This window comes from Aethalodelphis obliquidens, unplaced genomic scaffold (genome assembly GCF_003676395.1).
Source record: "Aethalodelphis obliquidens isolate GAN/ISIS:26980383/991018 unplaced genomic scaffold, ASM367639v1 scaffold5, whole genome shotgun sequence".
NCBI lineage: Eukaryota > Metazoa > Chordata > Mammalia > Artiodactyla > Delphinidae > Aethalodelphis > Aethalodelphis obliquidens.
The window spans coordinates 66765175-66779813 of record NW_020837949.1 but is presented as its reverse complement, the minus strand read 5'-3'; the positions used below and the strand labels follow the sequence as shown (position 1 = coordinate 66779813).

Genomic DNA, 14639 nt, shown 5'->3' with positions numbered 1-14639 from the left:
GCCGTAGAAAATTCTGTTTTTCTGAAGTCTGTTGCTCCATGACTTTTGGTTCTTGAGATTTATGCTCCCATGTAGCCTGGGCCTGAGCTTCATTAGCACCTGATTTACCCCGAGTGCAGATGGTTATTGGAAATAAAAAGTCAGCCATTTCCTATGATTAAATCTCTCACGGGCTGCATCTCCCTCTTAGCTATTTCCTTACTATTGCATATGATTCATTCGCAAGCAGAACAGTGATTATTATATGATTGTTAAATCTAAAGTGGAAAGGAAAGTAGATTATTAGAAAAAGTCTAGTAGCTTATTAATATATATTATGTGCTACATGAAATGATTTAACCGAAGTATTAGCAGGATGATAGATTTATAGATGATGAGACAAAATTACTCTATTGTGACGATTGAATGTAACAAAAAGAATTCAGATTTTTTTCTTTTCTTTCTTTTTTCTTTTTGCTTGCCTTGCTTTAAGGGGTTATTGCTTAAACCAATAATCTCCCCAAATGCCTCCTCATCCTTCTGAGCAGTATTATTGTGAGTCTAATAAGCAAAGGAGGGGAACTCCAGGAATATTAATTTGCTATGTCTGTATTTTTTGAGCTGAGAGGAAAGCAAGACTTTGTTCCCAACAGAAATATTTCAGTAGTTTTATCTGATTGGAAATAATTGGCTGTTACTTTTTCACTTGACACTTTCCTTTTATGTGAACAATAAGAGTTTGAGAATTTTTATCTCCCCTTCAGAATTTTGCATACTCTTTATATTATACTAAGTTAATGAAATTGATGACCACATAGTACAGAGTCAACTTGTACAACAGAGACTTGTTGATTTGCCCGGTTATTACCGTACTTAATTGACCTATCATATTCCTTTTCTTCTACGTAAAAGTCTAAATTGTTCAATTGAAAGATGAATACAACCACAATTACCAGAGCTCTTTTCTGTCTAATTCATTTCCATCATTACATTTATTTAGGTTACATAGTTTCAGCTCTGAGGCTTTAGATATGCAAGGAGTTTTAACAATGAAATACAAGCATTGCTCTGCTGATCTTTTAGGAACATATTGTGTTGCCACTTCCTGAATGCTCATGCAGCAAATAGTTGCATCAAAAAGAAACAATACACATAGATAAAGACATACCAATTCAGTATAAGCACTGCTGCTGCCAGTATTCATCATAAGACAAGCATGCTCTGCAGTGAAGTGTCTGGCCCTAATCTAGCAGCACTTACTCACACTGAGCTACCATTCTCTCTCTTCTAGGTTCTTTGGCCTCCTTAACGTGGCTTTCGGTATGTTTTCTGCCACAGGGCCTTTGTGCTAACAGTCACCTGTGCCAGAAATGTTCTTCCCTCCCAGGAATTATAACCTCTCATGAAATATTTCCACTTTTCCTCCTTCCCATGGTACCATAGCAATTTCACAATATTTGTGTGCTTGAGGAATTACTGTCTTTCCCACTACGCTGTAGGGCAGAGTCTATAAGGCAGAATTTATGGAAGCTTTTGCTGACTTCTGTGTATGTTGTGGTTAGCGTGTTCCAAGATATATGATAAGTTTGTGTGTCTTTCATCCATTTTTACACAGCACACCACCCCAAAACTTTGCACCTGAAAATGACAGCAGTTTATTATTTTTCTTACTTCTTTGGGTGAACTAGGCAGCTCTTCATATGCAATAAGTTAGTGAATGAGCTGGGCCTGGGCTCAACTAGGTTATTAGATCTTCCTCTTCACATCATTTTCCACTCTGGATGTCTTCACAACAAGGAGTTCTCAGGACAGTGCTCCAAGAGAGGGAAAGTGGCATTTACAAGGCCATTGAGGCCTAGGCTGTGGAACTTGTACAACATCACTTCTGTTACATTCTGTTGGTCAAAGTCACTAAAGCTAGTCCAGATGCAGGGGGGTGAAGAAAGAGATCTACCTCTGGAAGGGAGATGTGGCATAGTCCCGTTTCATAATGGCTTGCATACAGGATTGGGAAGAATTTGCGTCCATTTAAACAATCTACTGCTGTATTCAATAATACTTTAATTAATTATAAAGGCAATTATAATTTAGTTTTGAAAACTAGTCCAGGAATTGGCTGGTATAAATGTTTTATAATTTTTTGTATTTGTTTTGGATTTTCATTTTATATACGCTCTGCTCTAAGAATGAGAAGAACTGGAGAGAGTGGTTCATCAATTCTAAGTGATAATAGGCAATCTAATCTCACCTTTAAACAAATAAAAGCTATTAGCAATATAAGAGCAGGAACTTCATCACTAATGAATTACCAGCAACTAGAACGGTGCCTGTCACATAAGAGGTATTCAGTAAATATTTGTTGAATGAATGAATGAGCAAAAATAATAGAAATCCCTTTCTCTGGTCTCCCCTTTTATGTTCCTAAGCAAGTCGCTTTTTGTTTTCATCTGTCTCAAATGATTAGGTTCTAAATTTGGGGGGAGATAGCTGAATGAAAAGTAGTGTTCTTGGGCTTCCCTGGTGGCGCAGTGGTTGAGAGTCCGCCTGCCGATGCAGGGGACGCGGTTTCGTGCCCCGGTCCGGGAAGATCCCACATGCCGCAGAGCGGCTGGGCCCGTGAGCCATGGCCGCTGAGCCTGCGCGTCCGGAGCCTGTGCTCCGCAACGGGAGAGGCCGCGGCAGTGAGAGGTCCGCGTACCGCAAAAAAAAAAAGAAAAGTAGTGTTCTTGTTCACATACGTGTTTCCATGAATCCATAATAATGAACTCTGGCAAGATTTAGCAACACTGAAACATATTATGTAGGTATGAGTAACCTTATGATTATTTTACATTTGATGACTTACTAAAAAGAGCCTCCAAGAGATTTTGTTTTCGTACCGATAGATAAAAATAACAAGGAGTTATCCTCTGCAATCTCTATAATCTGTTCATAATAGGAAACATCTCTGAGTCACCTAAATGAGCGACTATAAATATCCAGTATTTTGAATGAAATGACTTCAATACTGTATCTAGGTTCAGATTATATACACCTTTTTGAACAAGGGTATCATTTTGTTCTTCTTAAGTGAAAGATACAGATGACTTTTTATTTAAATTCTGGAAAGCGATACAACGTGTTGCTAAGTATATTAGTATGACAAAAAATGTTGGTTTATTGATTTGTTGATGGTAATGCAAATTGAAAAAGGTTTTATCTTGTAAGATATCTTCAACTATAATTCATCTCCATTTATTATCTGCTTATTTGGGCATAATTTCAAACAGGAGAAAATAGTATATGGGCTAGGCTTATTTTTAAAATAAAAAATAGATAATACTAGAGAGAAAAGGAAAGGAAATGTTTCTTAGAATTACCCAACATGTACTTGAGTGTACCAGCACAATGATTAATCTCCAAATAATAATGCCTACATCTGTCAATTAGTTTATATACAAGTCAGCCTGAATATTTTATATAAATTATAGCATCTTGACTGGAAACAAAAACAGATCATGATATTTCCGGGAGTCATCTGGGTCCCTCAGGACATAAATCAGTGACAAAAAATGCAATCTAAATAATAATGGGTTTACTGATTCATATGTTAGACTATATAATTCTTCAGTTTGATTAAAAGTATCAATATTTTCAATATAACTCAAGTAGTCTGATTCTTATTCTTATCGTTTTTCTACAAGATAATTAATGTGTGTGTAAAACCAGTCCTCTGTAGCATTGGGAAAAGGAGGATTGCCCCATTTTGTAATTCTAGTGTGAGAGAAGTTTTAAGGTGAACAACATTTTCAAAATGCAAAGTTGTGGTTCTTGTTACAAAATTGGAAAAGGACTGCTGATGTGTGAAGAAAATCAGAAGGTAAAACACTTAACTAGTTTTCAGAGAATAGAAACAAGTTTTATTAGAAGTTTTTTTTTAAGTTGTGACGCTGTGTTAGTCGTCACAGAATATAGGTAAGGAAAATGATGTGTGAAGGAGCTAGAGAGGTGTAATTTTTTTCTTTATTTTTGTAAGTTTTACAAAACATAGCATCTAAAAATTGGTTAGGAGAAACATTTAAAACGTAGCAAGGTATAATATGTTCTAATGATTCATAATTATTGATTTTAAATTATTCTATGACACTGAGGGTAGTAATAGAAAAGAATTAATTGGCCTTTCAGTGATGAAAAGTAGATGTGTTTTTCAAAACTATTTGTATAATCTCCTTTTTCACATGTTGAATTCCTTGTGTTTGAAACCACTTTGTGTAGTGATTTCAGATGTCATTAATATTTTAACATGCAAAGCAAATGCCGTCAGACAGAGTTATTTGTTTAATAATGTTGACTCCTTCTCGTAGTCAAATGCAGAAAGTTACCAGTTAATTCATATTCTAGTTGTAAAGAGTTGTCCATGGGTCAGGTCAGAAAACTGGAGCTGTTTTTACTATAAGTGTACCTGAACTATTACATTTAATTAACTTCCCTGAAACTAAGTAGGTGCTCCTTAAATATCTGTCAAACTATATATTAACACTGAAGAACCTTTGTATTCTTATATCTGGTGCTTAAATAATTGATTGGTTTAGTACATTCAGTAAAAGCAAATAAAAAAGACAGAGAAAGAGGGAGACAGAGACAGAGAGAGAGAGAGAGACAAATATAACCAAGGAAGTCAATTGGTAAATGGTAGAAAGAGAGGGGATGTCGCAAGCAATTCTTTCACAGTCTAGGTCAGCATATTCACTTTATTATCCAGCTAGTTGTCCCAGCTGCCTGTGAAGGCCTTCCAGCAGTCATCCTAGGGAGCAGTATGTTAAGTGTGTGACCATAGTCCAGTCTCGTCCTCATTTTTAGTAAATGGAAAAACATCATTTTATCATGGCACCCAGAAGTGATCAGGCTTTTAATCACTTGCTCAAGTTACCAAGGGAAAGTGGTGGTGATTCCTTTTCAGAGAGTAGAATACACACAATTCCATAGTTCAGGACATCATATCAAAATCCATGGAAAGCAAAATTAACTCCACATTGCTTGGTAACTGGAATTAGAGCAAAGGAAGGAGGATGGGTTAAGGAACTATGTTACCTAGACTCTTTGAAAAATCTGGCCAATTTCCTTCCTTAAAGAAATTTTGCTGTTCCCTTTTATTGTGTTCACTCTTAACAGCATCCTATAAACGTCCTTTTTTAGAACTTATCACAATTGATATTAAATCATTCCGTATATTTTTTCCTGACTAAAAATTAACTGTAACGTGAGCAGAGACTTCTTCTGTCCTATGTACAAATGTAATTCCATTGCCTATCACTGTACCATGTCTAGAGTAGGTGCTCAGAACGTTGGATAAATGATTTTTTTTACCACTAGAGAGAACAGTCTAGTTTCCCCTGACGTTCAGAGTTAGGCATGGAGACTTGCTAATTCCTGCATTTGTGGTGCCTTCCTCTTTTTGTTTTTATACATACTGAAGAGAGTTTTTGTGTTGTGGACATTTTCTATTTATGAATACAATAATCCCTTTAAAAGAAGTAGAGCTTTATTTTATATTGATGCATACAAACCTTCATTACATTTTCACTATCAATTTTGGCTAGGCTCTACATGTGTCTATTTATATTAGTGAGAAATACTCTACCTTAAATATTTCTGTATATAATCTCAGACATCGTGGTATATTTTATTAATTCAAATATCACCCACTGACTCTATTTCTAAGTTTTTGGATATGGAAGAGGGGAAGGTGAGAAGTATGAACTTACCGACTGCTTACTAGTCTGTGACTCTGATAAAAGCATCAGTTGCAAATTTGGGACACTTCAAAAAGGGATGTTTTGTGAGTTTTTTCCCAAGATTATATCAAGTATATAAACATGGAAATAATTCTTTAAAAATTCAGGGGATAGCAAGTCAGATGAGGAAAGCATATTCAGTGATATTTGCATATCTAGTCACAAGATAAGCACAGGGAATTATGCTGAACAGAAATTCTCTACCTTAACTCCTTTATTTCAGTTACCACCAAATTTCACACCTAGAAAAATAGGATTGTATAATAAATATATCACCTCATTTGGATTTTCCAAATATCTCATTGATAATAATATATGTGAAAATTCTCTTAGAACTATAATAGACAGTGCTGTCAGTGTGCTTTTGGCTACAAGTAACAGAATACACAACATAAATAATAAGAGTCTATTTATAAATCTCACATGAGTGGAGATCCAGAAATGGACTGTTTCAGAATTGACTGATTAGGAAGTTCAACTCTCTTCAGGAATCTGGATCAGCATCTCTGGGTATCCCTTGCCTTTCCTTTCATGGTGGTAAGATGGCTGCTCCATTTCCAATTAGAATCTCCTTCCTTGACAGCATGCAAAAACAGGGGAAAGAATGGGCCTAGCTTTCCCATTGTACATGTCTCTGTTTCAGAATGGGAGATCTCTCAGGTCCTGTTCGTCAGCGCTAGATTACATTGTCATCCTTAGTTGACTTAAATAATCAGGAGAGGGGGATTAAAAATACTTCTAGGGCTTCCCTGGTGGCGCCGTGGTTGAGAGTCCGCCTGCCGATGCAGGGGACATGGGTTCGTGCCCCGGTCCGGGAGGATCCCACATGCTGCGGAGCGGCTGGGCCCGTGGGCCATGGCCACTGGGCCTACGCGTCTGGAGCCTGTGCTCCGCAACGGGAGAGGCCGCAGCAGTGAGAAACCCACGTACCGCAAAAAAAAAAAAAAAAACTTCTAAAGTAGAAATATGAACAAAAGAACAATTTAATGATGATCACCCATCTCACCTATAACATTTCCCTTATGGCTTAGAAAAAAGTTTCATGTGATGCTGCATTCATTATTATATTTAATTAGAGACAGTATGGAAAAAAAGCTAGAATTCCTGAGTTACATTTTGCACTTCCCGTATGATGTTGGGTGAGTGACTTCTAAACCTCATTGGGTTTACCTGTGACAGTGCCATGCTCAGTAACAGCAGAAAACATGGCTCTCACAAATTTCATTTCATCTCCCTAACAGTTTTCTTAAAGAACTTTTTATGATTATGAAATACTTATTTTAATAATAGAGATCTAATTATTATTGAAAGATATTCAGGTCTAAACATCTTGGACACCATTTAAACATTTTATAGGTTTAGTTTTACATTTCATATAATTATTAATTTATCATTGTTCTTTGGGGACTTACTATGTATGTATACTTCTTTAGACTCTGCAATATGGCATTACTACTGCTTTTGTACTTTTCCATTAGAATATCCATCTCTTTTTACATACCAAGGTGGAATATTTTATGATTCTGTCTGAAGTTTCTGTAGCCTGTTTCATTGTCTCTTGAGTGCTTAACAAGCATACCTTAAGAATGAACATTAGATACAAGCATTTTTATATGTCATTTAAAAAAATATATCTTTACCTGTGGTGTGCAAACATGAAAAATGTTTGCTGTCTTCGGTGTGAATATAAAATGTCCCCACTGTAGTAATTACAGCCATGTTCCTTCCTTATGAAATAATGTTATCAACATTATTCTTTTGCTATAAGAGTGTATAAATTGCTATTTTTAAAAAACATAGGTTTGAGGGTTTCAATAAAATGTAGTTCTTTTTATAAAATATAATCATATTAAGAGCAATACCTCACTACATTTAGGAATAAATGAGTAACCCTATAACCAATGTCTGGTGTAACGTCTCTTGGCAATGAAAAACAAAACTGAATTGAGTTCTATGACATAAATGTACCATTTTAAACACTTACCCTATTGCTGTAAGTCAACAGTGACACGTCTCTCATCACCACTATTGTTAGCCAAATTCAAAATTCCTGCTATGTTTCTAGAGTATTCCATCAAATTGTAAGACTAAATTTTGTATTAAAATAAAGTTATCGAATTGTTAGAAACATTGTTCTCCATGAGAAAATAATTTTAAAACCAGTTTTGAAATGACTGTTGAAATGCTTTCATAACAGGACAAAAATGAAGCAAAGTAATGTAAATGATGAGATTTTTGAAACATCTTTAATGAGTAAAAAATATTCATTTAAAATCCATTTTAACTAAGCTACTTAGGACATTATGTTTTTGCTTTCATTTTAAAAGCAAAGGTCAGGGCTTCCCTGGTGGCTCAGTGGTTAGGAATCCGCCTGCCAATGCAAGGGACACGGGTTCAATCCCTGGTCTGGGAAGATCCCACATGCCGTGGAGCAACTAAGCCCGTGCGCTACAACTACTGAGCCTGCGCTCTAGAGCCTGTGAGCCACAACTACTGAAGCCCGCACACATAGAGCCAGTGCTCTGCAACAAGAGATGCCCCCGCAATGAGAAGCCCACTCATCGCAGCTAGAGAAAGCCCGCTTGCAGCAATGAAGACCCAACGCAGCCAAAAATAAATTTAAAAAATAAATAGAATTTAAAAATAAAATAAAAGCAAAGATCGGGGCTTCCCTGGTGGCTCAGTGGTTAAGGATCCGCCTGCCAATGCAGGGGACATGGGTTTGAGCCCTGACCCGGGAAGATCCCACATGCCGCGGAACAACTAAGCCCGTGTGCCACAACTACTGAGACTGTGCTCTAGAGCCTGTGAGCCACAACTACTGAAGCCCACGCGCCTAGAGCCCCGTGCTCCGCAACAAGAGAATCCACAGCAACAAGAAGCCTGCGTACCGCGATGAGGAGTAGCGTCCTCTCGCTGCAACTAGAGAAAGCCCACTCACAGCAATGAAGACCCAACGCAGCCAAAAGTAAATAAATAAATAAACTTATAAAAAATAAATAATAAGCAAAGGTCAGAGGATTTTATTATCTGATGATCATGTTATTCATACAGTATGGATAGAATCAGTTAAGGATGCTTGAAAAGGGATTCAAGTGTCTATTAGAAGAGTTCAGTTTTATACATATATAAATGGTCTTCCAAAGCTGCTATATCATCACTAAATACATGAAAATAATAAAAGAAGCACACCTGTGAGAAAAAGTTGACATTTAATTTAAGAGTAATTTCATTGCATTAAAACTTTCTGTGTGTTTATGACTTTAGAGTTTTCTACAGTAAGGTAAATGAGGCAATTTCACCCTTTTTATGTTGCATCTTTGTTAGGAGTGAGCGTCATATCTAATTAGGTTCTTTGGTATTATTTTTGGTAAATGCACTGGCAATTCATGTTTTGTTTGTTTTGTTTTATGTTTGCTGCATTAACATTACTTAGCAGACAAAGTTTAAAAAAAAAACAACGAAAAACCTTTGTAAACCAGGAAGAAAAGTTCCAAGGAAAATATATTGCTAGAAATTAAAATGCGTATTTGAACAGAACTTGTAGAACTAAATATTAACTAAATTTCATTATGACAGGAATAATTGTTTTGCCTGAGCAATATTTCTGATAGTTCACATTTTCCTGAAGATATATAAAAGAAGCAGAATTACTGGTAGTAAGAAAATGCCTGGTAAATGGGAGCTAATTTTATTTTTACCTGACCATCTGGTAGCCAAGCACTTTAAATATTAAACTGAAGCCTGTAGACTTACAATTAAATTCATTGAAATACGGTTTAGTATATTAATGGCTTAAAATTATAACAGTATGAATAACTTTTTTTGTAGGACATTTGTCATCTTACCTGTATCCACAAAACCTGTGTAAGAACACAATAAATTTGACTCTGGTGTGAGCATTTCATAGTGGGTTAAATGTCCAGTTACCTTTTTCTTAAAATCCACAGCTATATGTTTTCTCTGACAAATCTGAGTTTGAATTATTTGGATCATTTTCTAATGTGAGCCATAAAAATAAATAGCATACACGCTTAAATGTGCTTTTTTGCATTTCTACAACCTAAACACCAGTTGGGTTGAAAAAAAATAAAATTTAACAGCTTTTAATTTGTCATGTGGAATCTGATTCTATGTGCTTTTTATTACCTCCATATATTTATCTAAGTGAAACATAAAATTGTTGTAATAATGGAGAATTTAAAGCAGCTTTTGCACATGAGCAGTAATGCTAACTAATATGGTGAATAAAGACTGAATGTAAATTCTCAGAATTTGTTTCTTGTGATGTGTTTGCTAAAATGAGTACATTTTGGTTAGCTGATACAAGCTCCTCATCATCCTGGTTAAGCTATGAAGAAATTTGATGGACAGAATGGAAAAAAAAGGGAGTAACCATTTACATGCATGTAGAAGCCATATATGTGTATGTATGTATGTATATATATAATTTTCAAACTGTGATACAGTGTACATTACATCATTACGTCACAGAACCTGTCAAAATGTAGACTCATAGCCCTTTCTTTGCTGGAGTAATGCTTTGATATTCCCACATATACCTCTAGAGATAACCTAGATATGGCAGAAATCAGTATAATCTAATACCACCAGTTCCTATTGATTCTCCCTCATTTATGTCTCTTAAATTCAGCCTCTCCTTTCCATTTTCCTTGCCTCTCCGTTTAGGCCTTGAATTTTCTTTCATTTGTGCTATTCCAACAGCCACGTTTCTGTCCACAGCACCAACATTTCGCCATTCCAGCCCAATTATTCATTTCTATGAGTTTTATTTATCCAACAAAGCTGGCTATGTCGCTTCACTGCTAACAGAATTCTTTTAGACATCCTATAAATCTATAATATCACCTCCAAACTCCTTAACTTGGCATACCCATTCTGAAAAAGACCCTAGTTAGCCCATACTTAGGCACTCCTAAAAACACCAGAACTTGTCTCACCTTCCTCCTGTTTGCCTTCTACTTATCCATTATAACGCTCTCGTCTTCTAAAGCTTTCTGGACCCCTCAAGGCAAAAGCAGGTGATTCACTGAAGTGTTTTTTCACAATATTTTGCTCATATCTAATTTAGAGAATTAACTTTTCAATTATTTTATATGCCCATAATCTTAACCATTCTGAGCTTCATAGAGACAAAGATGATCGTGTTCATATTTGTATCTTTAGAACTAAACATAGCATATGGAAGTGAATGTTCTCACTAAACATTTGTTGAATGAATGACTGGATGAATAAATGAATCCAGGAAAGTCTGGATAAAAGGCCAACAGAAAGATATTATTAGAAAACTTGTTGAATGTAGAAAGACAATTCCAAACAGTAATAAAACATATACTACATATTATTCTGATTGTCTGGAGACCATTTCACACAGAACAATATTTTCCTCTCATATCATGCTGAATGATATATTTTTCATGATAATGATGAATCAATAGGAAAATATTTTTAATTTTCCATAAACTAAATTTTCCATTAACTTCAGCCATTGTGTAAATTTGTAAAACTACATTTATTCTATAATGTACATTATTTGCATTAATTTAATATAAAGTTACATGTAAACTCAGGCCCACAGATCTTACTGTTAAATGTTTGCCCTGTTCTATCTAACTAGCTATCATCTATTTCTGTCTACTCAGATATATTAAATCAGGCCATAATCCAAGGAGATATTCTCTAGAAAAGAATAATGATTCATGGTGCTAGAGTCCTATGAAACTTATCTTGGTTTTCAGATTATTGGCCTTAATATGGTGATCAATGCAAGAAGGGCTAGTGAAAATTTTGTAAGCAAATAAAAACTTGTATGAGGCTAAATATTATTGGGTATGTCTAGATAGATAAGATTACTTTTATAGTTTGTAATTTTATATCAGAGAACTCTGTACAACACAGCATAATAATAAGCACTGTATTAGGTTCCATGTCATCTTACATAACAAGAGGGTTGCATTAAGCAGTAAGGTCCTTGCCAAGTGTCTTTTTTAATTGTTGAAATGTTTTACATTCTAATGTGAAAAGTACATATCCATGTTTATAAGGAAAAAGTAATTTGTTGTGAGAGAGATATTTGAATATCATTATAAAAATTTCTTTTTGTTTTGCCTTCATGTGAGGAAGCATGTATCCCATTTTACCTGTATTTTCTTCTAAGTGAGGGCGTGATAGCTTGTTAGACTATGTATAATTAAAAACTGCAGCTTTTCGTGAGAATGAATTTTTAAATCCACTACTGGCTAATATAAAAATCTAGTCAGCCTTTGTAAAATTACATTAAATGATCATTAATTTAATTACCTGGTACAAAGAAACAAAGATACGGTCATTGATTTGTGGGAGAAAATAAATTTTGAGCATCTTACTTCCAGATTAAATACTGAAATAGTTTAAACTATATTTTCTTTGTAACTGTATGTTGATAAAATATATTATTTCTTTAGTTCTTTCATGCTGTATCATAATTTCCCATTATTGTTCATATAACAGAGGACAGTATCTTTAAAAAATAATTAATAGTTATCCAAAAATTACTAAATTTTATCTTTATGGATAACTACTATTTTTTCTTTTTAATATACTTTCCAATCATGATAATTTGTAATGAATGCATAGGCATCTAGAAAAATTGAGCATATTTAAGTTTGGTCTCCTTTTCCTCATGAAAAGCCTAGACTTTTCTTTTTTCTCTCTCTTTATGATTACAGAGTGGCTGGTCTAAAATCAAGTTGTCTAAGAACAAGCTAAGAATCATAAGCACTAAAACCATATTTCAAAATCTGAGCAACCAATATTATAGAAAAGGCAAAGATATACTTGAATCTGTCAGATCAATACATTCCTATAATCCCCTCCGGGACAATCATATAATTTGATACTTACAGTTAAACTCTGAAAATTATGTGACCATCTATTACATAATGGATGGTACGTGTCCTCAAACCTTTTTTATCACTTATAATACAAGACGGGCCTACCCCATTTTTAAAAATCCCTCCTGTTATTGATAATTGCCTAAGATGCTTCTTCCTTTCCTTTTTCAGAATGAAGAACAAATTTTGGTATTTTGAGTTTGGCACATCTGAAACTTTCTCAGCCACCTGCAAGAAGCTACATGAATCTGTAGAAATAGAAGTAAGAAAATGAATTATCTTTATAATACTATGAAATGGCTTGAGTTTGATTATTAATATGTTGTGCTAGCCCATGGAAGGAGTTAGGATTTTAGTGACTCATATAGCTTTACCCAAGATTCTAAAACGTCATTTCTGTCACTCATTGAGAATCTAGCACATCTGAAATACTAATATAAAGTTAAGTTTGAGTATGAGTTGTTTAATACAGCATAAAAGAATGAGAGGTGGAACACAACTTTGGAAATCAGTGGGCATAGTATGGACAGAAAAATGTAAGATAAAAGGAAGTACTTGAAGGGAAAGAAAAAAAGTTGCAAAATACATTTTTAAAAACTTATTATTTTCAGGTCTTAATATCTTATAACCTTTAAAACACAGTTCACTAAAATTGTACTTACTTTTATGAATAAAGTTTAAAACATATACTTTTCCATTCCCATTCCCATTCATTAACTAGGTCTTTTCTCAGTTCCTGAGGTTGCCATTTCCCCATTACATTTGTAGGAAGTGGAAAAGCCAAGAAAGAGAGCAAAGATAGCAAGAAAAGATACACTTTAAAAAGATTTAGAGCAAATACGTCTACCAAAAATATAGACATTGTAGGACTAAAATTTTTGGAGACAAGTTATAATAGAAAATGAGTTAGTTTTATTGAGAGATTTTTAGGGGTTAAAGAAAAAGGAAAAGTTATATTTTGCTAAGTTGTAAAGACAAATCGAAGGAACAGAATTATGAAACAGGGACACCTAATGACTAGCTGATATGAATTGAGAAATACTGGCTTTAACACTTTTCTTTTTAAAAAGAAATAAATAACTTGTCTACTGAGACCTAAATCATTAGTGGCAAATATTAGGGTAATAAGTTTGGTAGACAAAAGTAGTTATGGACCACAGAGAATCATAATAATGGTCTGGCTAGGTTCTTCATTATCCCAGCTTTCTAACTTACTGTTAATGATAATAACAGCAAAAGTGGTACTATTTAAGAATGTAATCTTTTGGGACTTTTTCCTCATCATGATTGACAAATAAATTGAAGTATTAGGGGTAGAATTGATTGTCATAGAACAGAAAAAGCTCTTCATGACTGAATCAGATCATAACCCTGAAATGGGATATAATCACAAGAGGTAAAGGATTTGGGCTCAATAGGCACTTTGATTGCTATTTGTGATGATAAATATGTGTATGTTATATATATATATATATATATATATATATATATATATATATACTTATACAGCTATATGTATATATATATTTATAAAAATCATCTAAGACCTCCCTTTACCTTCAAAGCTCATTATTTAAGAAATCATTATATAGTAGATTTTGAGCATTTCTGCCCTCAGAAACCGATGCTTGAAGAAAATCTGCAGCAAAAGGCAAAAATGAAAAAAATTTAAGGTATGGCTTCTGGTTGAATATAGGGTGGATACCCTGAAGCCTCTTGCACCTCTCCTTACTTTCGCCTACCACTGAATGTAGATTGAAAAAAAATTGTCTAAGAGAGATATTTCATTTCATATTTCATTTCATATTTCATTTCATGTTCATGGATAGGTAAACTCAACATTGTTGTGATGTTAGTTCTTCTCAACTTCACCTAAAGATTTAATATAATCCCCAAATTCCAGTAAATTATTCTGTGAATATCAACAAACTGATTCTAAAGTTTATCCTGAGAGTCTAAAGACTCAGAATAGTGAACACAATATTGAAGGAGC

At 34.4% G+C, this 14639-nt stretch overlaps 1 protein-coding gene across 6 annotated transcripts in view; it reads left to right on the top strand.

The window, feature by feature from the left end:
* Positions 1 to 14639, top strand: part of DGKB (diacylglycerol kinase beta) — a 704177-nt gene that overhangs the window by 492532 nt on the left and 197006 nt on the right. For all 6 annotated transcript variants that reach the window (XM_027102569.1, XM_027102571.1, XM_027102570.1 and 3 more), the window contains one exon: positions 12818 to 12908. In XM_027102569.1, the coding sequence (XP_026958370.1) occupies positions 12818 to 12908 (91 nt within the window). The remainder of the gene's footprint in view (positions 1 to 12817; positions 12909 to 14639) is intronic.